The 26,760-nt window shown below is 36.0% G+C and overlaps 1 protein-coding gene across 10 annotated transcripts in view; it reads right to left on the bottom strand.

Moving 5' to 3' along the window:
- Nucleotides 1–26,760, bottom strand: part of KYNU (kynureninase) — a 290,523-nt gene that overhangs the window by 60,302 nt on the left and 203,461 nt on the right. For all 10 annotated transcript variants that reach the window (XM_055108492.2, XM_055108490.2, XM_055108491.2 and 7 more), the window contains 4 exons: nt 21,124–21,185; nt 19,704–19,775; nt 18,264–18,338; nt 15,210–15,356 (listed from right to left, as the gene is read on the bottom strand). In XM_055108492.2, coding sequence (XP_054964467.1) covers nt 15,210–15,356; nt 18,264–18,338; nt 19,704–19,775; nt 21,124–21,185 — 356 coding nt within the window. The remainder of the gene's footprint in view (nt 1–15,209; nt 15,357–18,263; nt 18,339–19,703; nt 19,776–21,123; nt 21,186–26,760) is intronic.

Genomic DNA, 26,760 nt, shown 5'->3' on the forward strand with positions numbered 1-26,760 from the left:
TATCATGAGAAAAGTGTGCACAACAATCAAGGAACTCATTGAATTAAAAATGAGTATCTTTAACTTGGAATCAGAATGAAATTAGAGTAAACATGTTTACGTAGTGATTTAAAAACTCTGGTATGGATCCAAGGATAAGCTAAACAGTGAAATGAATTCATCAAGATATATTCATTTATTTATCAACTTGTGCAAATTAGGCTAACACAGAATTAGGGAGATGGGAGAGCTCCCTGGACCCCTTCAGAGGATTTGCGACCTGGGTGTGCTTCACTTACTCAGCTGCTTGTGGGAGGGGGAGCATGCAGGCGAGTGTGTGCTGGGGCCAGGGTGAATGCTTTTGGGCTCCAGACCCATGGTAGCATCTAGGGGTATGTTACAATTAGTGCTCTTTCAGCAGTTGCCTTCCATGGATGGCCAAATGTTAACAAGCTCAGTGGGGAGTCAGGTGACAAGTCTTTTACAACTTGCCCTCTTGGCACCTAGGAGGTCCTTGTCTGGCATCCAGGAAGAATGAGGTCACAGGGACTTAAAGGATGGTGAATTGAGTGATGGATGTGGGATCTCAGTGGGATGAGGAACTGGAAAGGGGATGGAGTAGGTAGCTAATTTTCCCCTGGAGCTTGGCTGTCCCAGCTGAAATCCTCTCTGACTGTCCAGCTGCCTCTTTGATGTTCAGATGCTTCTTCTCTCCTTCTCTGCCATGCCACTCTGCTCCTCTGCCAGAGGAGTTTGGGGTTTTTATGGGTACAGGATTTGGTGGGGGGAGCAGTCATGGTGAGCCAGGGTGGTTTTGGAAAAAACAACATTTAGGCAGGAAAACAGGGATAACTGTTCTCATTTAGGGCCATGGTCTCCAGGCTTGAGGGTGAGGCCTTTGCTGGGGAAGTGCCTCTTCTACCAGTATTTCCATGGCTCCTGACTTTATCATTAGAATTTTATTACCCACTGATTTCAAGCCATACCCTAATATTTTAAAAAAGTGTAGTAGCTTATAACTATTGCTACTCTAAAGGAAAATATGAAGGGAATGTCCTGTGGGAAAAGAGTCACAGAATGGGTAGTTGGAGAGAACAGGCTGGACAGAAGCAAGCTGATGCTTGTCTTTCAATAAAAACCCTGGATTCCTGAACAGCGATGGTGAAGATGTTGAAGATGGCCAAGCTATCACAATTTGTATAGGCCTTCTTGAGCTATGTTTATTTCACAAGAAGGAGAGCCTTTACATTTTTTAAAATTAATATGTAACTCAAGTTACTCTTTGTTTAAGTTCCAGAAGGCTTCCAGCAATGTGATTTACATAGCTAGTCAGTTACTCCTTGGGGGAAACTGGCAAAGAATCTGGCACCATTGTTATGCCCTCTAGTTATGCAAATAGATGGCAGGGGGAAATGACAGCTTCTCAACTTCAGTGGTGTGAAAGGAAAATAAAAACTGGGACCTCAATTTACTAGGCCAAAAGGAAAAAGCTGAAAGCTGAGTCATACTAGAAGCTGCCTTTCCTGTTTTTCTTAAGCAGATAGCTACAGATAAAAGGTTAAATCCTACTAGCTACAGATAAAAGGTTAAATCCAACTCTACGTTCACCTTATTTTATGTAAAGTGCTGATTTACTGAGCATGAGAGGAATACATAATTGATTATTCCCTTACCTGCTCCTTCTCTCTTGCACCATGTGGGTAACCATACCCTTCCTCTTTCCCCTCCAGCCCACTTTTCCCTTTATTGAGGCCCTCAAAATTATCTTTGTAGAAAGGCACAGACCACAGTTTCTGTGATTCCGTTTTTATTTCTTCTGGGCATGTACTTATCCTTGGAATAATAGACTTCTAAACTGAGTGAGACTTGTCTCAGATACTTTTTGGTTGACTATGGGAATGAATGTTCTGAACTATCTGAATGCTCTCCTTGAGGTTATTCACAGTTTGTGGTTTTGGCCAACTTTAAAGCTAAATGAATTGGAGCATACATAGGTATACTTTGGGTGGTGTTAGAACATGTCGAGGGTGTTTTTTCTAAGACACCTTAGTGAATCTATTGTCTCCCTTTGTCAAGCACTTAACACAGTCTAAAGCAATATTCTCTTTACATATTTCTATGTCACATCTGATTCTGATCTCTTTAAAGACAGAGATGGTGGGATTTTTTTTTTATTCTTTATTTTCTGTCTGTCTCTTTTGAAACCCAGAGCCTGACGTAAAATGAGAGGTCATTATACATCTGAAAGAATAAAATTTCTTGAGTGTAATGTACACCTCAGCTGGTATTAGACAATGGGAGCGGGGGATGGATGAGTACTTCCTGCTGGAATTCTCTCCAGTGGTTTGCAGCTGTGTTTCCCAAGCACACGGAGGCTTGCAAGCTCTTAATTAGAGGGAAAGCTGCTGCAAACACCCCAAAGGTCACTGAAGGTATGAGGATGGGAGTAGTAATGCAGCCATCATTGCTGGGAGCTGTTGCCAATGGAGCAACTGCCTAAGAGACCTGCCAGAAGGAGATAAAAGGGGTATGGAGGGGCCAGTGTATTGGGGCTTCCTTATATGAGGGTAATTGGAAAGAGTAGGCTTGAGGTTCTGAGAAGGAACAGTGATGAATGCTGGCACTATCTCATTCAGAAAGACTTTTGATGCTTATTGACATTTAGGCTACGCCTTCTTGACATTTAGGAGCAAAGTAAAACTTGTGGGTTTTCAATATTCTCAAGAGAGACAATTATGTGGACTACAGAGACAGAGGTCTCAGATTACCAAGAAAATAAAGGACCAAGAAAAAGATTATATATTTTTTCTTTGATGTTTCTAAATGCTGACACCAATTTGCCATTGTATGATTAGTTTATATATACATACAAAATATATATAATGTGTATATATGAGATTAGTTTATATATAAATATATATTAGATGTATATATGATTTGTGTGTGTGTGTGTGTGTATATACACTAATCATGTAATGGCAAATTGGTGTCAGCATTACAAACATCAAAGACACAATCTTTTTCTTGGTCCTTTCTTTTCTTGGTAATCTGAGACCTCTGTCTCTATAGTCTACATAATTGGCTATGTATGGCAAATTCATATATATATATGTAGAGAGAGACCTCATCTCTGTAGTCTCTCTCTCTCTCTCTCTCTCTATATATATATATATATGGCCTCTGTCTCTGTAGTCTACATAATTGACTATAAATGGCAAATTCATATATATATATATAGACAAGACAATACTGTGGAAAGAGAGTTTTGGTATCAGCTATAGCTAGACTCCAATTCTAGCCTTTACTTGCCAGCTAAATTGCCTTGAGGAAGTGCTTAAACTCTCTCAGATTCACTCTCCTCAAATGAGCAGTGGTGAAAACTTACTGTTAGGGTTGCTAGGAAAATTGGAAATACATGTCAAGTACCAGAAACACAGTAGGCCATCAACTGTAGCTATTATCATTCACATTTTTACGAAGCATTATTTCAGAGACTAGATTCACTGTTTCATCTCTGCTTGCTTAAAGTAGACATTGGCAAGATTGTCAAATCCAGAGATGAGAGATAAGAGGAGGGAAGAAAATGAGCATTTTGCTAATGAAATTTAAGGGAAAGGTGTGAATTGAGAAGGTATTAGAGAGAACTGACAGCTGGATGGATAAGAGTAAAGGGTTTGGAAGAAAGGAAAAGCAAACCAATCCTGAGCCCCTAAACCATTGTATAATTTGCAGGTACAATAATCACGCCACTTTAAATAAAGTATATGCTTGAAAGAGAAAATTTCAGCTGTTTCTTTTTACCAGAAAAAAATAATTGTCTTTACTTACTGTCAAAAGTAAGTATGAAAACCAAGAAAAATTAAATAAATTCAGTCATGCTGTTCTCTTCTACAGTCTTTCTCTGGCTAGCAAGGACCTCACACAAAATGTAGTTTGTTTGATTTATTTCTGAGACTCAAGATGGGAAAAATAGCTTAAGGTAGTTTTTCAAGCTTAATTTAGTTCATTTAATATTTAATGACTTAACGGAGCAGTCTGCATGTCCTAAGTGTGTCAAAGAATAGAAGTGGAATTTGAAAAAGAACTCAAAACTTACAAAAAGCATCTTGATTTTTTAGACTAATTAACCATTATAAGTTATTCTGTAGAAGCTTCTGATTCTTTTTAAGCAGGAATACAGTTGTGCTTTTTATGCAGTACTGTTCCATCAAATCAACCTGGCCCACTTGACTGCTGATGTACACACATTTATACATTCACTTGTCTAGCAGGTATGTATTTAATGATGAAAGACTATGTGCAAAGCACATGAATCTGTGAAATTTGCAAGGTCTACCCTCAATCAGTCATTGAACACTCTGCTGACATAGCTTCCTAAATTTGAGAGTTAAAATAGGCATAGAAGTAATTATAAGACAGTGCAAACGGTGGCCAATGATACATTTTTCATCATGGTGTGGAAGTATAACAGGAAGACAGATATATCCTGATACAGAAAAGTGAGAAAATGTTGCCAATAAAAGTCAAGGATTTCATTTGCAGGTTTCTACAAGAGTCAGTCAAGCAATGTACGAGTTGGGCCTGCAAGAAATACTTTATTTTACACTTCATTGTAAGAATATCATAAGCATGAATACATACACACACACACACATAATGTTGTGGTATTCATATAGATATATTCACCAGCGATGACTTGGCTTCAATGGTGGGCTCAGTGGGTAAACATGGATGTTGTGTCGAAGAGCTTAAGCCCCATCTAAGGGACAGAGCTGCTACCCAGTGTTGCCACCTATAGGAATGAAGGTCCATTGTTGTCAAACTTCTAATTTTTTGGAAGATATTTGAAACCAGGAGTCTTTATATGAAATCTCATGATTTCCTATTGTTGGCATATGACTACATTTTAAAAATACACCATGTTTGCTAATACAATGAGGGCCTACACAAAGCAAACCTCTAGGACAAGTTGTAACCTGTGAAGCAAGTAATGGTTGACTGGGAATAGAGGAAAGGAGAATCTTCACTTGTGGGAATATGTAGGTGGAGGGAAAGCTAAAAAGGAAGACAAGGAGGCACAAAGTAGGACATTGAGACAGGGAATATATACAACTTTTGGCTTAGCTGATATATGTTATGTGAAGGAGAACAGTGGAAAATATGATACTGATAATTCAGCATATGCAAAATCATAAAGAGCTAAAGTTATTTGCATTCTATTCCACAATCAGTAAAGGAACAATGGTCATCCTGTGGGAGAAACACGACGCAGGAAATTCAAGTAGGCAAAATATGGTGCCAATCACAACTGTCCCAACAAAGTCCAACTGACTTTTCAGACACACGGTGACTTTTAACCTTTATTCATCAATTTACCTACTAGTCTTATTATAAAGTGGATTTAAAGCAAGTATTTAATTTATCCATCACGTACTAGTGACAGTTATATCTGGAGATAGTCCCATTTAGATATAAAATAAAGGAACAGTCTCCCATAAGGTATTTTTCTGCTGATTACTGTGTCAACATGAATGGCCTATTCCTCAACCAAATTTACTTTATTTTAAAATATTTCTTTACATACTGAATTTGATAATATTGCATAGACACTATGGGACAATTCTCGAAGACACTGCTTCTAAATTGCTTCCTTTGATGCCAGGTTTTATAGACAATATGATGATTATCTTCTTTGCTCACCACCCTCCTCCATAAGATAGATTATCTGCTGGGAAAATATTTTCTCTTCAAATCGACTAACCTTTCATGTTGACATCCCTAATCTTGTTTGTATAAATAATTTAACTGATGAAAGAAGTGAATTTCAGAGAATGGTGTGGAAGAAATCTCTCATATTTTATTGGGAATTTTTTTTCTGCTCAAAGATCTTTTGGAATTCCATTTTTATTGCCATGAGACATAGCCTTCCTTTTCCATTTTTATGGAGGGTAGAATAAATTAGAACTGATGTGTACATTTCACATTGGAACATTTTCATTTTTCAGTTTAACAAAGACTTAAATCTGCCTTCCTTGGTTAGTCAAGAGGCATGAAAAATGGAATATTCAAGAATATACTCTGGGCTTTAGGCAACTTAAGTATTTTATGAAACATCTATCATCTACAAAAAACTTAAGTGTAACACTTCCTTCGGGAGGCCCTAGGTTTAGCTGTTATGCCAATGAATGAGGCTAATTCAGGAGAAATAGATATCCCTCATGGCTTTGATAAGGGTGGCTGCAGAAGCAGAGATCCTGATTGACAACCAGGAGGCTTGCTTTTCCCAGATCTGTAATCCTATAACAACATCTGGAGGCCAGGCTTCATTTCCATTGAGAATTAATAATTATTTCTCAAATGGTCTATTTAATCAAAAGCTTAAATTAAACACCTGATGAAGACTTCTTAGAAACAGCTCAAAATGTTCAGATTCTTGGGCACTGATCCTCACCAACATATTTTGACTTATTTGACATATTTTAGGCTTCCACCTGCATGGCTTTAAGACTACAGATTGTTCACTATCTGTCTGAACAAAACAATCTTCCACTATTTCCAAAGTGAAGAGTAAAGACCAATTAGCTAATGGAACATTGCATCTAAGCTTTATGTCATTTTCCCCTACATCAAAATACAGGTGTAAATTCCTTAATCAACATTTTTCATAAGCAGATATAGTATATCTTCTATCACCCTGAAAATATGTGTCAAGTATATATATACACGTACATATACACATATATAAGCATACCCACAAATATTTACAAATATATATATGTGTGTGTTTGTGTGTGTTTAACATGTCTTTTTCTTGAATTCTGTGAATAGAACCAAAGGTGAGTTAAACTACAGGAGTTCAGTACAGATACTTTATTTCTGATGCTTATATGTAACCTGTTTTTATTGTCACTGAGGGAATGAGGATGAATAAAAATGATTTCCCCTGAGATAAAAAAAATTGTGTGCATGAAATGGATCTGTCCTTTCATACCTTCATCTTTTGAACTGTATCATAATGACAGAGCATATTTATTTATTTATTTGTTTATTTATTTATTTATTTATTTAGAGACAGAGTCTCACTCTGTCCAGCAGGCTGGAGTGCAACAGTGTGATCTTGGTTCATTGCAGCCTCCACCTCCTGAGCTCAAGTGATTCTCCCACCTCAGCCTCCTGAGTAGCTGGGACTACAGGCACACACAATCACACCCAGCTATATTTTAATTTTTTAAAATTTTTTATATAGATGATGTTTCAACATGTTGCTCAGGCTGGTCTCGAACTCCTAGGCTCACGCAATCCACTTGCTTCAGGCTTCCAAAATGCTGGGACTACAGGCGTGAGCTACGGCGCCCACCCAACAGAGAGTTTTCAAATTCTTGCAAAGATACTGCAATTGCCTCCTTTCGTCCACTTGTATTTCATTTCAATCTATTCTCATCATCATATGCAGGATATTTCTTTGTAAAATTAATATAAATATGGCTCTTTGAATGGCTAAAACCTTTCAATGGCTTTCCATGGGTCTTCAGGGCAAAGCTAAATGGCTTAGTGGGACCTTCTTTAGTTGGCCTTTGGTCTGCTTTATAGACTTGTCCTCCCTTTTCTAAAATTATACAAATTACACTGAAATACTTGCTTCCCTGCAATCCTACCAATATTTCTAACTTTCTAGAAGGGATTTTACCTGATAATTTCTACCCATATTCTATAATTGGCTCAGATCTCATCTTCTTTAAGAAGGTCTCACCCTGACAATCCAGGTTAAGTTAGGTGTTTCTATTTGCAACTCCTTTATTATAATTTACTGACCAAATATGTACTGATAAAAGAGCCAAATGCATGCTACTCTATGGTTCTACTACAGAAACAATAGCGACAGGATTCTTCTTATACACTAAGATCCTATTCGGTGAATGGCCAGTGACAATAGCAAAATGTCTCTAATGTCAACAATTTCTGGTAAAGATGACTTATTATTTAACATTCCAGTATTAAACTTTTATGAAAGAGGTTAATTTTTATGGATAAAAATTTCATACATTATGCTAATTTATATTTGTACACAAAAGTGTTTAGTACTCATTTATTCTAGCTAATTAATTGCTCAAATTCTGATATCCCATGTACTATTGATATCATTCTACTGTAATAGAGATATTACAGAGATATTATTCTATTATAATATTACGACAGTTGATTTCCAATTTTCAGGACTAAAAGCATCACGGCCAAGCTTTCTGTAGAAATTTGAGGCTTGATCACTCAATCATTGTGTTCTAAAATAATCTCAAAATTGTTTTTAAAAAATAATTAGGACTATCTGAAGATAAATAGAAGGTTCACTGAGGTGGATATTCATATTTAAATGTGGTTTGGGTACCTGTGATTTTACTAAATGATTTTATTAATGATGTCTTTATTCATATTTCTGATTTTTGCCTTAAATTATTCTGGATCCAGAAGTAATTCATTTTTATTCAAACTGCCTGGGCTATCATTGTGATTATTATTTTTTAATAATTTAAACAGCTTATGATTGAGTCTAAGAGATGTGAGACGTTTGCACCCAAACAAAGCATCATATGGCACACAAAGAAGTAGAAGCTAATAAAACAATGTTGGAGTTTGCAGAATTTGGTCTTCCTTTTAACCACCATTTGCATTCAACTTTTAGTAAGCTGAAAAAAAACAAATATGCCAGCATCCATTAGGTACACTAAAATGTGTAAAAGATGTGAGAAATTAAGGGAATCATTCATTCATTCATTCATTCATTCAACAAATACTTATTTGGCTCTTCCTAACAACTAGGTCCCATTTAAGTTTCCATGTGCTTTAAGCCACTTTAGATGAAATTAGAAAGGGATGGAGGAGTACAAAGAGTTTGTGCTGAGTTTTTTTAAAATAAGATTATTAAAATTTTTGTAAGTTCCATCTCTTTAACTTTTTAAAACTTCAGTCTAGTCTCTTGAGTCCTGGCCAAACTGCTTAGATTATTCTTTTCTTTTTTTTTTTTTAATTCTAGTGTGGAACTATTCAGTGACAGTCTTTAATAAAAAATTCTGGATATTTCACTTTCTGCCTAAAAAATCTCATTTCTTCATTATTTCTTTTTCCAACAAGCCTGGATAGTCCAATTTTTTTTCTTAACATGTTGACAACTGCTAACATTTATTGAGTGCTTACCATCTGCTAAGCACTAAGTATTTTTAAAATGCATACCTTTTCATTCTCTTTAGAACAAACCTGTGAAGTTGGCACTATTATTTTCCTAATTTGTTAAATGGACAAAATAACTCACATTAGTAAGTGAATTAAAACTATGCTGAAAAGTAATGTAGAGACCTAGAGTCAAGTCCAGGTCTGACTGTGTCTTTCTGATCTACACATTCTGTTAATGAAAATGCCATACTGCGTCTTAGAATAAGTATCCTACTCCATCAGGAACACACAATAACTAGTTCCAGGTGTAGCAAAACTAATAGCTATTCTTGAGCATGCAGTGATACTTCATTTCCCAGAAAAGGTCATGGACTGAGTGTTAGTCAATGGAATATAAGTGGAAGTAAATGTTGCCATTTCTAAGCTAAGACTTTAAAGAAGTTAGTGTGCATTCCTTTGACTGAATCCAGACAGAGGCTGTGGACACAAAAGCCAAAGGACACAACCATGAATCTTTTGGAAACCTGAATTAATGGATGGAGAGAAAGTTAATTCCTGCCCGATGCATGAGTAAAATATAAACATCTATCACTGTGAAGACATTTGTGACTGTATTTATTTATAACCAATAACTATTCTACCTAACACATCAAGAGTTCTTATTAAAATATTTTTCATTATTTATTTCCTATTTCTTATTATAATCTAAATTTGTGGGAAAGTCTATTCATACCTCAAGATGATTTAGGCATACAGTCTTGATTCCTCTTGCTTTATATCTTATTTTCAACTTGTCAATTTTCCATGAGTTGTTTCAAATGCTTTGTGAAATGAGACGATAAAAGAAAAAAGAAAGAGAGAGAGCAAGGGAGAGAACAAAAAGAAAGGAGAGCGAGGGGGAAGAATAAAGGGATAGAAAAAAAGGAAAAAGGAGCAATGAAAGAGGAAAGAGGAAAATGGGTTAGGAACAATGAGATCCTATGAGGGTATAATTGAGGAACATAAGAAATATTATATTTAGCCAACCCGAACCCCACTCCCAACCCCTTCCTCTTAGTCTCTCTCTACTTTAGGGCCATAGATGTGAAATATTTCCTTACTCATGCTCTTTCTTAGCTGCCATTTCAGGAAGCAGTGAGTCATTAGCAGGAATCTGCTAGGTTTTTTTCTGGGAAAGATTTAGCACTTAGGATGAAAGAAACAGATGAAGCTGCCCTGCTGCTTCTCCCTTCTTCCTTCTCTCTGCCTTAAATAGAAATGAGATTTCTGGATTTGAGACAAATATCTTGTGACTGTGATGGAAAAAGTCTGAGAAAACTCTAAGGAAACTTGGGAGATGGCACTCAGACATAATTGAGTTGCTGAGTGGACCCCAGCAGCCCCTTGCCTCAAGTCTTTCGTGGTGAGAAAAAGAAATCTGCATTTTTCACCCAAGGTTAACATTTGTTTCTTGTAGCTGAAAACATTCATCTTTGATTCAGAAATATTAAAAGAAAGACAGACCCTGAAAGGATGAAATTAATAAGAGATAGGTTAAAAAAGGTCAAGAACAGAAAAGCTGAGTGTACTGGTCCAGAAAGATGGTGACATGATGATACAGTAGAGACATCTTGTGGATGACACAAATCTCTTTGGAGCATATTGATCCCAAGGTACATATAGGACATCCAGATGTAGTGGGGAGATGCAGGCTATTTCCTATTGTATGAGTAGCCTGAAGTCTGCACTTGACAGTGGTAGATGAATTATGGCAGTGGTTAAAAATCACTAGAGATACAATGCAGGGGACAATCAGAAACATCTACAATTAGTGGGTGTAGGAAAGAAGTTCCTAGTAGAAACAAGTAACAGAATATGAAAAATATAGAAACATGGAAGTAAGACAGAGCTCCAAAAAGATGGGTTGGCACATCTTCATCTTGAAGAAGCATCTTCAAACTGATGTCTCTTGCCACATGCTGGCCCTCCCTTGTGATTGAGCTCTCTAACCTGTTTTCCTTGGCCTCCCCCACTTGCTACAATCTCAGGCCTCCTCAGTTAAGAAAAGCCTCAGTATCTTAAATCCATTGTGTGAATCAAAGTCATATTATCAATTGTTCTTTTTATTAATTAGTTTTCTTCTTTGATGACCACTTGAAATCTTGTATTTTCTCTCTCCTTCAAAATCAATTTCTATACCACCTACAATCAAACCAGGAAAAGAAAGCTAACCATATAGAAAAATGGGCAAGACACTTGAACAAGCATTTCATAAAAGATATATAGAAAATCAACAAGTATTTGGAAGATTCTCAATCTTATCAATAATCAGGGAACTGCAAAATAAAACTGCCATGCATTACCACTGCAAACTACTTAGAACAGCTAAAATTATAAAGACTGAAAATAGTAACTATTGGTGAAGCTGTAGAGAAACAGAAAGTCTAATACATGCTGGTAGAAGAACAATTTTTTTGGAGGATTGGCATTATTGATTAGAAATAAATATACGAATACCTTATGGTCCAGGAATTCTAATTCTAGCTATATACTTAACAGAAATGTATATGAATGTATACCCCCCAAAATTTATGTGAATATTTAGAGTAGCATGTATTATTATATTAGTAGTTCTCAAATGAAAATGAAATCCAAATATCTACCCTAAATAAAACGGAAAAAACCTGTGATCTATTTCATACTATGTAAAAATACACTGAAATAGAAACAAAAACAAACAAAAGTACTGCTAGGTACTGCATGAATGAATCTCACACATATAAAAGTAGCAAATAAGCCAAACACAAAAAAAAACTTTATAAAAGATAAGCATCTAAAATCCCAAATTCAGAAATCTGAAAGGCTCCAAAATCCAAAACTTTTTGAACACTGACAGAATGCTCAAAGAATAAAAATTTCATTGGAGCACTTGAGATTTCCAGATTTGGTGTGTTCAAGCAGTAAGTATAATGCAAATATTTCAAAATCCAAAAATATCCAAAATACTTCTGGTCCCAAGTATTTCAGGTAAGGAATATTCAACCTGTATATACCTTCATATAAAGTTCAAAACTAGACAAAATAATGGATTTATATAAAGTTCAAAATGGACAAATCTGCCTATGTGGTTAGAAGTTAGGGGAATTATAAATTTGAAAGGGGGATGCTATGGTCTAAATGTTGGTCTCCCCAGACCCCAATTTTATATGTCACAACCTTATACCCAACGTGACAGTATTAGGAGGTCAGGGCTTTGGAAATGATTAAGTCATGATTAAGTGATTCCTCATGAATGGAATTTGTCCCTTTGTATTAGAGGCTCTAGAAAGCTCCCTTAGCCCTTCTGCCATGTGAGGAAGGGCAAAGCAACAAGGCGTCATCTGTGAAACAAACAGCAGCTCTAAGCAGACACCAAGTCTGCTGGCATCTTGATCTTGCACTTCCCAGCCTCCAGAACTGTGAGCAACATATTTATGTTGTTTTTAAATTACCCAGTTTAAGGTATTTTGTTATAGCAGCCCAAGTGGACAGAGACAGAAGGTAACAGGTAGTATTTGGAAGAAGACACGATTGAGGATTCTGAGTATTGGAAATACTTTTTTTTTCTTGATGGGTTGATGGTTATAAGGCCTCAAAATAACTCATGAAGCTATTTGCTTATGATTCATGCTGTTTTTGGTATACATACATTTCTTAAATTAAAATATTTTTCACAATTTCTGTTTCTTCTTCCTTATCACATGACTATGAAGATTTTACCTCAGAACCTCCTGATTGACTCTCATTGCTCCATCCCACCATCATTTTGTATTCCCACCATGCTTTATTTCTGAAAACGTTTTTTGCCTCACATGTCCAAATCTACCAGTGACTGTGTCATGCCCTTTGTTCCTAGAATTTCCTATCTCTTTCTTGATTGACACCTTTAATTTCTTCTCTGCCTCTCTCTTCAGTTTTATTCACAGATGACTAGACCACCGGAGAGACCTATCGAAGTCTACATTTCAAAGAACTTTGCCTCACCTTGGTTGATAATAGGAGGAACTATAGCAAGAGGGTAAAAATTTGTTAGAATAATCTTGATAATGGATAAATCTACATCTGCTATATCCCCATTTGATTCCCATAGTATTGATTGCTTCTTCATAGTTACACTTAAAGCTTCTCATTCCTACCTTCATTTATTTGACTGAGAGTTCTATGAGACTAACTTGGTAGGCATTTATTATATTTTTTTAAGTTAAAGAAAACCTGCAAAACATTTAACAAATGGCTTTAGCAATCAAAGTACTTAAGTATGAGATTTATGTATAAAACCTAAAGTAAACAAATTTATTTTGTGTTTCAATGGGAAACAAAAGAAAGTGTCTCTCAACCACTTTATAATGTCATATTAATTGAGAAGAGTAGAAAGGTAAGGAAACCATCATTTAATAGCAGAATGTGTGCCAATCCATTTGGTGTTTTATATTCATCATTCTCATACTGAACCTATAAGGTGGGTGCTGTTATGTTAAATTAGCACTTTTAAAGAGAGATGTCAAGTAACTTGCTCAAGATTGTGTAACAATTAAATGACCTAGCCAAGATTTGAACCTCAGATTGTGTGATGGAAACCCATGGTCTTTATTCTGTATCTTGCTGTCTCATATCTAGGAAGGTTAATGAGACATACGTGTATACTAAGGAAGCAGGGACTGCTGATTACTTGCATAACATTTTAAAATATGATTTTTTATTGGCCTCCCTTTATTTTGGTGCTTAACATTTAACATCTAAATTAAGAAGACATTATCTTTATATCTTTTGTAATGCACCACTTTCAGAGTTATCCATCAAAGCAGTTGGAAGTCGTTGTTAGAAATTCCTAGAGACTGCTGATAACAGTGCTAAATATATTTTCATTAGTTCCATTCATTAGCTTCAATAAATGAATATATTAACTAGACTTCACATGTATATTAATCCCATAACTTATTAATGTTCAGAATAAAATTCAATTGTCACATTTTTAAATACATGGCTTGATTGCTGAATGAAATAGAAGTGCTATTTAAAGATTTTAAACACAAATTGTGACTGTTGAATGTTGCCCTTTTTTTTCAAATAAATACTAAAAACACTTTTTACAAACACTTACATACAAAGAGACATGACTTCAAAACAATTTAACTGTGATTTAGTAGTGGGTAGGAAAAAAAGCTCTCGTTACAGGCAGTATAAAAAATTTTCAAGAGTCTTAGGAATAAAACGGCCTCCTTAAAGTAACTTGTATAAAATTTGATCTACTGATAAAATTGAATTCTGCATTTCTTCATCTTTAGATACTCAGCATTAAGTGAAAACTCATTTATAGAGTGATTTATAGTATGACAAAGTATGAGTTGAATTTTTAATAGACCTAGCATTAGTTCCTATCCTAAGTATTTTGTCTGCTTCCTGGTGACTGACCAGCTGAGTACCAATGGCATCACCTGCAGCTTGCCTGGCCTGCTGACTAGAGGCAAATGCACAGAGCAGCTGCTACTAAGGAGGTGAGACCACAGAAGTGGCAAAAAAAAAAAAAAAGCAGTTTAAATAGAGATGCCTGAAGCAAAAAAGAATACAGATTTTCTTTTAAAAATGTAAGATTTACTCACTTTCTTTTTTTTTTTTTTTTGAGATGGAGTCTTGCTCTGTTGCCCAGGCCGGAGTGCAGGGGCACGATCTTGGCTCACTGCAACCTCCACCGCCCGAGTTCAAGTGACTCTTCTGCCTCAGCCTCCCGAATAGCTGGGATTACAGGTGTCCACCACCATGCCCAGCTAATTTTTGTATTTTCAGTAGAGATGGGGTTTCACCATTTTTGTCAGGCTGGTCTCAAACTCCTGACCTCGTGATCCCCCTGCCCCGGCCTCCCAAGTGCTGGGATTACAGGCGTGAGCCACCATGCCTGGCCCAAGGCTTACTCTTTTTTTTTTTTTTTTAACTTTTGAAATAGTTTTACTCAGACACAAGCTAAAGTACTTCACAAGTCATGCAATTAGAACACTCTTAAGTAGAGTGATGTTTGGAGTAAGGTGGGAAGAAGTAAATGGCGTGCATACCTTCGCTTGTCCAGCTTTTGTGATGGCAGGAATATTAAAGTGCTGTCCAGTGTAAAAATGCACCCCACTGAACAGGATCACTGCAATTGAGTCTCCTTCCTTCTCAATTACTTCAAGGATATCCTCTATTCTTAAGGTTTCTTCCCCCTAAATCAAGTTAGGCACAAGTTAGGTCATATCGATAATAATAAATTTGTAATTTCATATTGCCGATCTAAATTTCACCATTGAGCTCTTTTGCATTATAAAATAGTTTTTTTTTTCAGATTAAGGTTCTTTAAAAATCTGGCATAAGAGCAGCATTTGAGCATAATTTTTATTATTAAGAAATGATAATTAAAAAGTAAAAAGTGGTTTTTAAAGTGAAAGTCTTCAAAAGCCTAATTGCTTGATTTATTCTCTAGTTTTTAAAAATTAATTTGTACTCTTTCCACAGCTATAAGTTGTTTTCTCCTTATTCCTGACTAATAAAACACCACAAAGTGCAAGAAGTCCATGAAGTATTATATAGCAAGATAAATAATCAGAAATTGGTATTGCATTTATCAATCTGATATCCTGTTATTTTTTCCAAAAAAAGAAAACATGCCGGGTGTGTGGCTCACGCCTGTAATCCTGGCACTTTGGGATGCCAAGGTGGGCAGATCACTTGAGGTAAGGAGTTTGAGACCAGCTTGGCCAACATGGTGAAACTCAGTCTTTATTAAAAATACAAAAATTAGCTAGGTGTGGTGGTGCATGCCCGTAATCCCAGCTACTTGGGTGGCGGAGGCACGAGAATAGTGCCACTGCACTCCAGCCTGGGTGACAGAGCAAGACTCTGTCTCAGAAAAAAACTAAACTAAACTAAACTAAACCAAAGAAAACGTAACACTTACACATCTTTTATCTGAGTTTTACCTAGCCAATATCATCTATTAGATTAAGATTAAAATCTCCTCCAAACTAATCTAAAGCTCAAGACCCAAACAAGAAGAAAAATATCAATAAAACTGACTATAATAGAGGGGTTTTTTCCTTATATCTTGCCACTACTAATAATTGATTACTTACTAAAAGTTGTGAATGAATTTAGATTTGGTCTTGCAAACAACTTGAGCTGAAAAAAATTAGTTAAATACAAAGTACCTATGTGTATCCTGTATCCTAGCAATTCTGAAGTTTTCATAATTTTTTTTTTTTTTTTGAGACGGAGCTTCACTCTTGTTGCCCAGGCTGGAGTGCAATGGTGCGATCTTGGCTCACCACAACCTCCACCTCCCGGGTTCAAGTGATTCTCCTGCCTCAGCCTCCTGAGTAGCTGGGATTACAGGCATGTGCCCCCACATCTGGCTAATTTTGTATTTTTAATAGAGATGGGGTTCCTCCATGTTGGTCAGGCTGGTCTTGAACTCCCTACCTCACGTGATCTGCCTGTCTCAAACTCTCAAAGTGCTGGGATTACAGGCGTGAGCCACTGCACCCAGCCATGAATTTTCTCCAGTGCTGTCTGATATGATTTTGAGGTCAATGCATCATTAATTACGTTAATATTTGGGGGAAGCTCATTAAGATATTATCCTATAGTTTACTTTTAATTTTTAATTATCTTGGTATTTGCCAATTACTCTGCTCCGTGTTAAGAGAGTACGTGTGTGTGTGTGTGAGTGTGTATGTGTGTGGGTGTGAAATAAACTCTACTAGAAGAAACCAGGAATTTGTTTACAAAATGGGCATCAATAAAAATTGGCATCCCAATATTAATGGGATTGTTATTAAAATATCTGAATTATTAAGTGAAGTATACTTTATATAAAGAAAAGAATGTCATTAATTGTAAGTAAAATTGATAACTTGGCAATCCAAAACTCTTTATTCTTAAAATAATCTAATAAGGTTTACCCACCATAATTTCCAATAAAGTGGTAAGGAAAGTATTATAGATACTAATACTTAATTTATATCTTAAAAAATCAGTATTAAGCACATAAGAAATACATTTCTCAATGACAGGATACGGCCCTCTCTCATGTTGACTTGTTCTAGGTAATGCTCAACAGTGGTCCCAAGATTATGAGTAACTCATGAAACTCCACAATATTGGTCACTTATGTGATTATTAGCAGCTATGTTCATTTTTGCTAGAAAGTAACAATTTATATCCTCTCAATTTCTATCCTCTCATGTGAGAACTTTTTATTCCATTAATTTATTGTATGTTGGCAAATGGAAGTGAATAGAGTACATCTTTAATTTATTCAAAGTAATTCTGGGTTGAAAGAAGTAATTGTCCAAACAATGACTAGCGGCCTGGGAGCATCTTATGTGAAACCTAAAATTTATTCTGTATGATTCGACTAGTGACAAATTACACAAGCTGCAGGGTTTAAATGTCAAAGTCTGTGAGCCTTTTATCTCTATTAATGTAAAGTACACATTTAGATCTTAGGTCAAGCCTGATTAGACACATGCTTTTGTTATCTGTTTAAATATAAAGGAGTCTCAGAGAATAAAGTAACTTTCCCAAAGTCACATACCCAGTAAACTGGAGAGTCTGAGATTTCACTGGAAATATTAGCCAGACTGTAAAGCCAAAGCTCTTCCCATTATACCACATCCCTTTCTCCACTATCCTAGTCTAAACACAAAGAAAATGTTTGATACTTAGAGTAAGAGGGGACATGAAATATAGTCACGATTCCATTTTAACAAATAATTCTGGTCTTTAGCATGATTTTAATGGCACCCATGGGCATGACATTTGGAATTGAAAATGATATACCAAATTTGTCACCCTTTTCCCATCCCATTGAAGAATATGGCAGAATCCAGTGGTATTAACAGAAAAATAGTTTGCTTGCCATATGGCTAGCTCTTGAAAAATGAAAATAAATACACATCTGAGTTATTCTCTATTTTAAGCAAAATGATCTAATAGTAACAGAAGTATAGGTCCTTCATGCTTTCTTGAGAGTTCCATTAAAGTAATGAAGATTTTAATAAACTTTTGAGGAAAATGAAGAAAAAATCAATACTAAACAAAGCATGACGAATATTTCTTTCTTTCTCATATACCTCTCTTGGCTTTATCATCCGCATACTTTCTTCAATGTTAAGTCCGTGAAGTTGTAGTTGTGACTCAATAGCATACTAAAAAGGAAAGATGATGTATTTATCAAATCAAGCTGAGAGCACAGAAGTACATTGAAATAACAAATAATAAAGTAAAAATAAGGGCATATTATTACATTAAATCCAAGGTGAAGGTTAAAACCCCTAAACAAAATACACAACAGAGAAGAACCACTTAATAAAATTCACATATAGAATTCTGAACATTCTTTGAGATAGAGGAAAACAGAGGGATCTCCTTGACTTAAGGAATTATAAGAGATTTTAGAATACGAAATTAAATCATGTAATCTAAGTCAAAACCAGAATTTGCAAAATAAGCAAAATGAATGGTAGGGACTTGTCATGCTTGAACATAGGATATAGAAATGGCTTACCCTAGGAAGAGTAAGTTAGCTAAAAAAAAGGCATTAAGAAGTTTACTTCATTAAGAGTACCAGATATGCATGTGGATAAGCCCCCACACCGACCTGGAATCTTTTGTAGATATTAGGATTTTGATCCATTTTAGTAAGATATTAGGGTTTTATTCCTTTTGACATAATTACTTGCCCTAAAATTACAACGGCTAGAATAAAAGACAGCAATAATATAGAGAAATAAAGTTTCTCTAACACCAAAACTAAAATATAAAATGTACTTTTAAAATTAATTAATTTATTTATTTATTATTTACTTTATAGAGACAAGGTCTCACTATATTGCCCAGGCTGTTCTCAAACTCCTGGGCTCAAGTGTTCCTCCTGCCTTGGTTTCCTGAAGTGTTGAGATAGCAGGAGTAAGCCACTGTGCCCAGCCTTACAATGTACTTTTATTTGTGTTTGTGTCTGAAACTATTAAATTTCTTATCAAGTAAGAATAAACATCTCATCATCAAGTAAAGTAATGTGACTTTTTTTAGTAAATCACAAGAAATATTTTTAATCTCTAATAAATAATATTTTGATAATAATGGGCCAACATTTATGCTAGCATGCTATAAAAACAAACTGGACAAATAAAAGTTTATATTCCTATTCTATTTAGCTAAAGGGTTAAGCACTGGGGTTTGTATTGATTTGATTTCATAAAATAAAAGAGCAACAAGAATTAATAAAACATTTATAACTGCACTTGATTTAGAGCAGTGGTTTGCTCAATGTCTTTAAAAAGACTAATAAATCAATGTTCCTATTCCATCTTCTCTTCCCTTAACACGTGTTTTACTTTAACAAAAGAAATAAAGCTATAATCTATTAAAAATTTAATCAAAAGCATTTGACAGATCTTTTTATTGTAAGATTGCTTGGAAAAGCCCAGTGAGTAAACATTCAAGTCAGGCAAATGGTACACTGCTCTAGGAAGAGTAGAAAGAACATAAATACAATTTGAAGAAGTCCTTACATGATCAGAAGGGAAGGCTTTGGCTTCTAGAAGAATTTTGTATCGTTTTGGCGTAGGCTTAAAAAATGATAACTGCAATAAAATGGATTTATTCAGAAAGCATTAATACACAATTTATACATTTGTTCATTTTATGTCACACTTTTCATTTTACAATCTCCAGTATTTTAAAGACATTAATTAACTCAACATCTTAAGTGTTTGTCAGGGCTACCTTTTCAATTAGCCATGTTTCCAGTGAATTGCAAAGAGAAAGAAGATATTGGCTCAATTTGCTTATCAATGAAACAGCAAACTCGGGGGAAAATGTGAATGTGATAACGAATCCTCAAACTTTACTTATATATTAATTGATGAAACTTAAAATGATGATTAACTTAATCTGATGATTAACAACAAAAAAAGCTGTTAATTGAAAAATTATCTTCCCAAAGCATTTCATGATAATTTTGATGGCATGACACTGAAATATTATGGTCTATGTATGTCTTATTTGTATTGATAGTAGCTCATTTGTTCAGTGAAGCTCTTTCATTTCTCCACACAGTTCCTAGAGAGTGATATTGACAATAATAACAACGAAGATGATAGCTACTGTTAACTGAGTGTTGATCACTGGCCAGGGTACTAAAGCAATTTTCACATATTATTACATTTAATTCTCATGCAGATCTTTGAGGTAGATATTATTTTTCTCATTTTTACAAAGGAAAATACTAAGACTTAGAGATGCCAAAAGCCTTTTTCAACCTCAAATAAGCATTATGTAATTTAGCTGGGAGTCAAATCCAGGGATATCTGAACTTGTAGACATGTTTCCAAAACATACTTGAAAAAATGAAGTCAAGATTCTTTAAAGCATTGGGCAGTCACCATTAAACACAACATCCCAAATAGATAATAGATTTGACACTTTAAGGTAAAACTGTTTATTGAGTAAGATGTAAGAAGTACTTTAAACACATTAACTCATTTAAGGTACTAGACCTCTTTTTAAAAATTTAATTCTCCAAGTCTTTTTTAACCTATATTAATATACAAAAGTATACTGATCCACTAACTCACTCTGCTGAAGCCAATAGAAAATTGTCTTTCCAAAAAGGTCAGTGCTTTGCTAGCATTGTACATCACTGTTTTGTAGGCTTGCGTGTAGTTTGCCTATTTACCCATTATGGCTCTTATTCTTTATTTTCCCAGACAAGAACTGTTCATTATTCTAAAGCTCTTCTCAAGAGTCAACTCTTCCATGATTAGGAAGAAGCTATTATATAACGGTCCAGCATTTCCTAGTAAAAATGAAAATAACCTCACAATTTATTTTTAAATAAGTAAACCCCCAGAAGCTCATGAATTAAAGATAGAAAAACATCAGATTCTGTAAATGAATGTGTTCTAAACATTAGTGGGAAAGAAAACTTACCATTAGAAGATGTAAATTTACAGTCAAAGCATTCATTAGGGCTATTTCTTTCTCATTGGCTCCTGTAAAATAAACATATCATAATTTAGATGTTTCTACTATGTCTAAAGATACTGAAAAAACAAAGTAGGAAGACTTCACTCAATCATTCTTAATGTCTTTAGAGATAAGGGCATATTTGATGTGTCATCATAAAGAAATGGAAGTTTTCCCACTTGACTCATTTTATCAAACGATATCTGGACTTAGATGCACACAGCTAGCTAAAATTAAATTTCTTTTATGATGTAGTAAATAACAACAAAATAATGAAGCATTTGCTTTTGCCTGTAAACTAAAAATGATATATCCTATTATCAGCTCAATTGTCAAATTCCCAAGGAGCATATTTTTGTGGTAAGTATATCTTCAAAGGAATCTAAAAAGATATTAAGGCCAATTACATTTTTAAAGTTCGTTGTTTCTAACATCAAATTAAAATGCACCTTTTATAAAAGGAGGCAAACTTTGTGAATCATAACTCACTGTTATTACAGTGAAATATATAACAAGACACAACAGCCGCATAGCAAATTATGACCCAAATAGCTCTGACATTTATTCATACACACTGAGATAAAAGATAATATAGACGTGTATTGTCTGATGAGAAAATATGCAAAAGATATCCACTACATAATTATTAATATAATCTGATCTAATTCCTGCTAACAAGGGTTTTGACACTAGAAACAGACCCAGAGACAGAGAATACATTGGTTACTTAAGAATTCAAAGCATAATCACAACAATAATAATAACTTCCATGTTTTGAGTCCTTATGATGTTTCTTCAAGGCAATTAGACCTGTGTAATAGAAATTACGCCCCTTTACTGTCACTGAGAAAAATGAGATGTGTACCTTAATGTTTTAAGGCTGAACTAGATGTTAGAGAAAATGTATAATACAAATCCTACATTTTGTATCCAGAGGGATATTTCTGAGAGAGTCCCATTTTAAAAGAATAGACAGTACATAGAATAAATCTAATTGACAGATTCCAGGATAGTTCACTAGAGGGGAGAAGCCATGTAAATACGTATATAATTTAAGAATTTATATTTCAACATAGCCATTTAAGGAAGGGCCTGTATCTTTATTGGGTCAAGGAAAACTTCTTGTTGCATTTGCCACATAGATTTCTCCATTTGACAGACAAGGTTGATGAACAAGTGGTGGATGTTAAAAGATGTATCTCTGATCACTGTAAGGTGAATAATATCTAACGTCAAGGGGCAGTAAGAAAAATCTCACTGTATATTCCTAGAACTAAATAAAATTTGTCCTGGATATACTAAATAGATATGAATATAAGCTTATGTTGCATATAGTGACATATGCATTCTTCTTCTCCATGTTTCAAAGAGAAGATTTCTTTGAAATATGGTTTAAAAAATACTGCCATCTTCATTATATTTATTTCCCTACATTATTGTGGAGGCTAAAGCAACTCTATATTGGGTGTTAATCTGCCATGTTGACTTCTGGGTAACCCTTATTCTGGGAATGCCTTTAAGATTTCTTTTTTAACTGCTGCTACCATAAATCCTGCCCTTAGGCAGATTCACATAGCATTCTTGCCTTTCCCTGAGAGGTTGACTTCAATTGTTCCACACAATCCTTCCCTATGTTTTACATATAAGTCATACGCGGTGGGTAATGGTACGGGGGTAATGGTACTATCTAATCTTGTTGTTGCCAGTTGCCAGGACATCATGACTTCTGTTTCTCACTCCCTATTAAATGTTTCTTTCTGAGAAACTGGATTTGTCCATCTCTTTCTTGGGCCTTTCAGCTTCCTCTGGTTTGGGGGATAGGTTTGCATAAACCTGTCGACCACAGAACAATTATAGGGTGAATTTTTACTGCTATTTCTAAAACAAACACTATCTAAAGTAACTTGATCTTACTCTTGACTCCCTGTTATTTGCACACATCTTTTTGGAAAACCATTTATTTAAAAAAAATGGCAGGGTGAGTGGAAGGAGGAAAGAAAAAGTAATATGAAGAAAAATACAGAATTAGTGGAAAGAGAAGCATTTTAAAGAATAAAGTGAGGAGAAAATAAAAGAAAAAATAATTATCACAAATAAAATCAAGAAATGGAAGAGGCAGGAAAAAGGAGGCTTTCTGTAGAAGCTCAGACATTCCATTTTTGCTTAAATATTATATTCTGATTAAAATGGATATAATGGTAGGCTGAGGCAGGAGGAATGCTTGAACCCAAGTGCTCAAGATGGGCCTGGGCAACATAGTGAGATTCTGTCTCTGCAAACAGTTTTTAAAAATTAGTCAGGTGTAGTGGCATGTTCCTATAGTTCCAGCTACTTTGGAGGCTGCGACAGGAAGAGTGCTTGAGGTTCCAGTGAACTATAAATTGCACCACTGCACTCCACACTCTAGCCTGGGTGACAGAGTGGAACCTGCATCTAAAAAAAAGCAAAAACAAAAACAAAGAAAGAAATAAGAAAACAAACAAACAAAAACAAATAAAAAGAAAAAGAAAAACATAAATGAAAAAAGAAAATTTGGATATAGGCTGGGCATGATGGTTTACATCTGTAATCCCAACACTTTGAGAGGCCAAGTTAGATGGATGGTTTGAGCTCAGGAGTTCAAGACCAGCCTGGGCAACATGGTGAGACCCTGTCTCTACCAAAAATACAAAAAACAGCTGGATGTGGTGGTGCATGCCTGTGTTCCCAGCTACTTGGAAGGCTGAGTTGGAGAATCGCTTGAGCCTGGGGAAGGTGGCGGGTCAGGAGAGGTAGCAGTGCACTTCAGCCAGGGTGACAGAGGGAGATTCTGTCTCAAAAAACAAAACAAACAAACAAACAAAACACGATACAGATTCCTGGACATTTTGGTTCTCCAAACAATACAGTGTTCATTTTGAATCACCTAAAATTTTTCTGGCTTGGGAATGCGATGCACCTACACACATGTTCCCCTCCAGATGTGCTGGGCAGAATTAAACTACACTTACACTTGGTATAGAGCTTCCCTCATTTCACTTTCAATGGCCTCCTCACACTTGGGCCAATTCTTTGTAAATAATCCCTTCCTGATTTGAACAATTTTTCTGTACACATATACAACATTATTGTACAATGGACCACTTTAAACTTAACTGAGCACATCACAAAATGCAATCTTCATCTGCTACTGATCTTTGTCCAAGGACAGGGTTAGTCCAACATGCAAGAATGTGTACACTTATAACTGGGGGTGGTGCAAATAGTAAAGTTTCAAAACATTAACAGAAGTGTTTACTACAAATATGACCTAAAGGCACTAAAGAATTTAGTGTTCTTAACATCAAAGAGCTACAACAGACTGATTTTTTAGTGTACAGGCATACTTTGTTTCATTGCTCTTCACTTCATTGTTTTTTGTTTTATTTTGTCACTCAGGTTGGAGTACAGAGGCATGATCACAGCTCACTGCAAACTCTGCCTCCGAAGGTCAAACAATCCTTCTACCTCAGTTACATGACATCCAGCTAATCTTTTGTATTTTTGGTAGAGACAGGGTTTTACCATGTCCAGGCTGGTCTCAAACTCCTGAGCTTAGGCTATCTTCCTGCCTTGGCTTCCCAAAGTGCTGAGGGGATTATAGGCATAGGCCACCACACCTGACCTTTTGTTTGTTTGTTTGTTTTTTAAACAAACTGTAGGTCTGTGGCAACCCTCCATCAACTGATCTTATCAGTGCCATTTTTCCAAAAGAATGTGCTCACCTCATGTCTCTGTATCACATTTTGATAATTCTTGCAATATTTCAAACTTCATTATTATTTCTGTGATCAATGATCTTTGATGTTAATACTGTAATTATTTTGGCATGCTACAAACCACATTCATATAAGACAGAGAACTTAATCAATAGATGTTGTGTGTTCTGACTGCTCCACTGATCAGCCCTTCCCCCATTTCTCTCCCACTTCTCCAGCCTCCCTGTTCCCTGAGACTCAACATTGAAAATAAGCCAATCAATAACCCTACAATGGCCTTTAGGTGTTCAAGTGAAAGGAAGTGTCACATGCCTGTCACTTTAAATCAAAAGCTGGACATGATTAAGCTTAGTGAGGCAGACATGTCAAAAGCCGAGGTAGGCTGAAAGCTAGGTCTCTTGTGCCAAACAGCCAAGTTGTAAATATAAAGATAATGTTCTTGAAAGAAGTTAAAATTGCTACTTCAGTGAACACAACAATGATAAGAAAGACCAACAGCCTTGATATGGTTTGGCTGTGTCCCCACTCAAATCTCATCTTGAATTCCCATGTATTGTGGGAGGGACCTGGTGGGACGTAATCATGGGGGCAGGTTTTTCCTGTGCTGTCCTCCTGATAGTGAATAAGTCTCATGAGATCTGATGGTTTTTAAAATGGGAGTTTCCCTACACAAGCTCTCTCTTTGCCTCCTGCCATCCATGTAAGATGTGATTTGCTCCTCCTTGCCTTCTGCCATGATTGTGAGGCTTCCCCAGCCAGGTGGAACTGTGAGTTCTCTGGTAAACCTCTTTCATTTGTAAATTGCCCAGTCTCAGATATGTCTTTATCAGCAGCATGAAAACAGACTAATACAGTAAATTAGTACCAGCAGAATGGGACATTGCTGAAAAGATACCCAAAAATGTGGAAGCAACTTTGGAACTGGGTAACATGCAGAGGTTGGAATGGTTTGGAGGGTTCACAACAAGACAGGAAAATGTGGGAAAGTTTGGAACTTCCTAGAAACTTGTCAAATGGCTTTGACCAAAATGCTGATAATGATATGGACAATGAAATCCAGGCTGAGGTAGTCTCAGATGGAGATGAGGAACTTGTTGGGAACTGGAGCAAAGGTGACTCTTGTTATGTTTTAGCAAAGAGACTGGTGACATTCTGCCCCTGCCCTAGAAATTTGTGGAACTTTGAACTTGAGAGGGATTATTTAGGGTGTCTGACAGAAGAAACTTCTAAGCAGCAAAGCATTCAAGATGTGATTTGGGTACTGTTAAAGGCATTGCATTTGAAAAGAGAAACAGAACATAAAAGTGTGGAAAATTTGCAGCCTGACAACACGATAGAAAAGAAAATCCAAATTTCTGAGAAGAAATTCAAGGTAGCTGCAGAAATTTGCATAAGTAACGAGGAGCAGAATGTTAATCCCCAAGACAATGGGGAAAATGTCTCCAGGGCATGTCAGAGGGCTTCATGGCAGCTCCTCCCATCACAAGCCCAGAGGGCTAGGAGGAAAAAGTGGTTTCATGGGTGGGACCCAGAGCCCACCTGCAGTGTGCAGACTAGGGACTTGGTGCCCTGAGTCCCAGCCACTCCAGCCATGGCTGAAAGGGGCCAAGGTACAGCTCAGTCTGTGGCTTCAAAGGGTGCAAGCCTCAAGCCTTGGCAGCTTCCACATGGTGTTGAGCTTGTGAGTGCACAGAAGTCAAGGTTTGGGCACCTCTGCCTAGATTTCAGAAGATGTATGGAAATGCCTGGATGTCCAGGCAGAAGTTTGCTGTAGAGGTGGGATCCTCATGGAGAACCTCTGCTAGGGCAGTGCAGAAGGGAAATGTGGGGTGGCAGCCCCCACACAGTGTCCCTACTGGGACAC

This window comes from Pan paniscus, chromosome 13, assembly GCF_029289425.2.
Source record: "Pan paniscus chromosome 13, NHGRI_mPanPan1-v2.0_pri, whole genome shotgun sequence".
Taxonomy (NCBI): domain Eukaryota; kingdom Metazoa; phylum Chordata; class Mammalia; order Primates; family Hominidae; genus Pan; species Pan paniscus.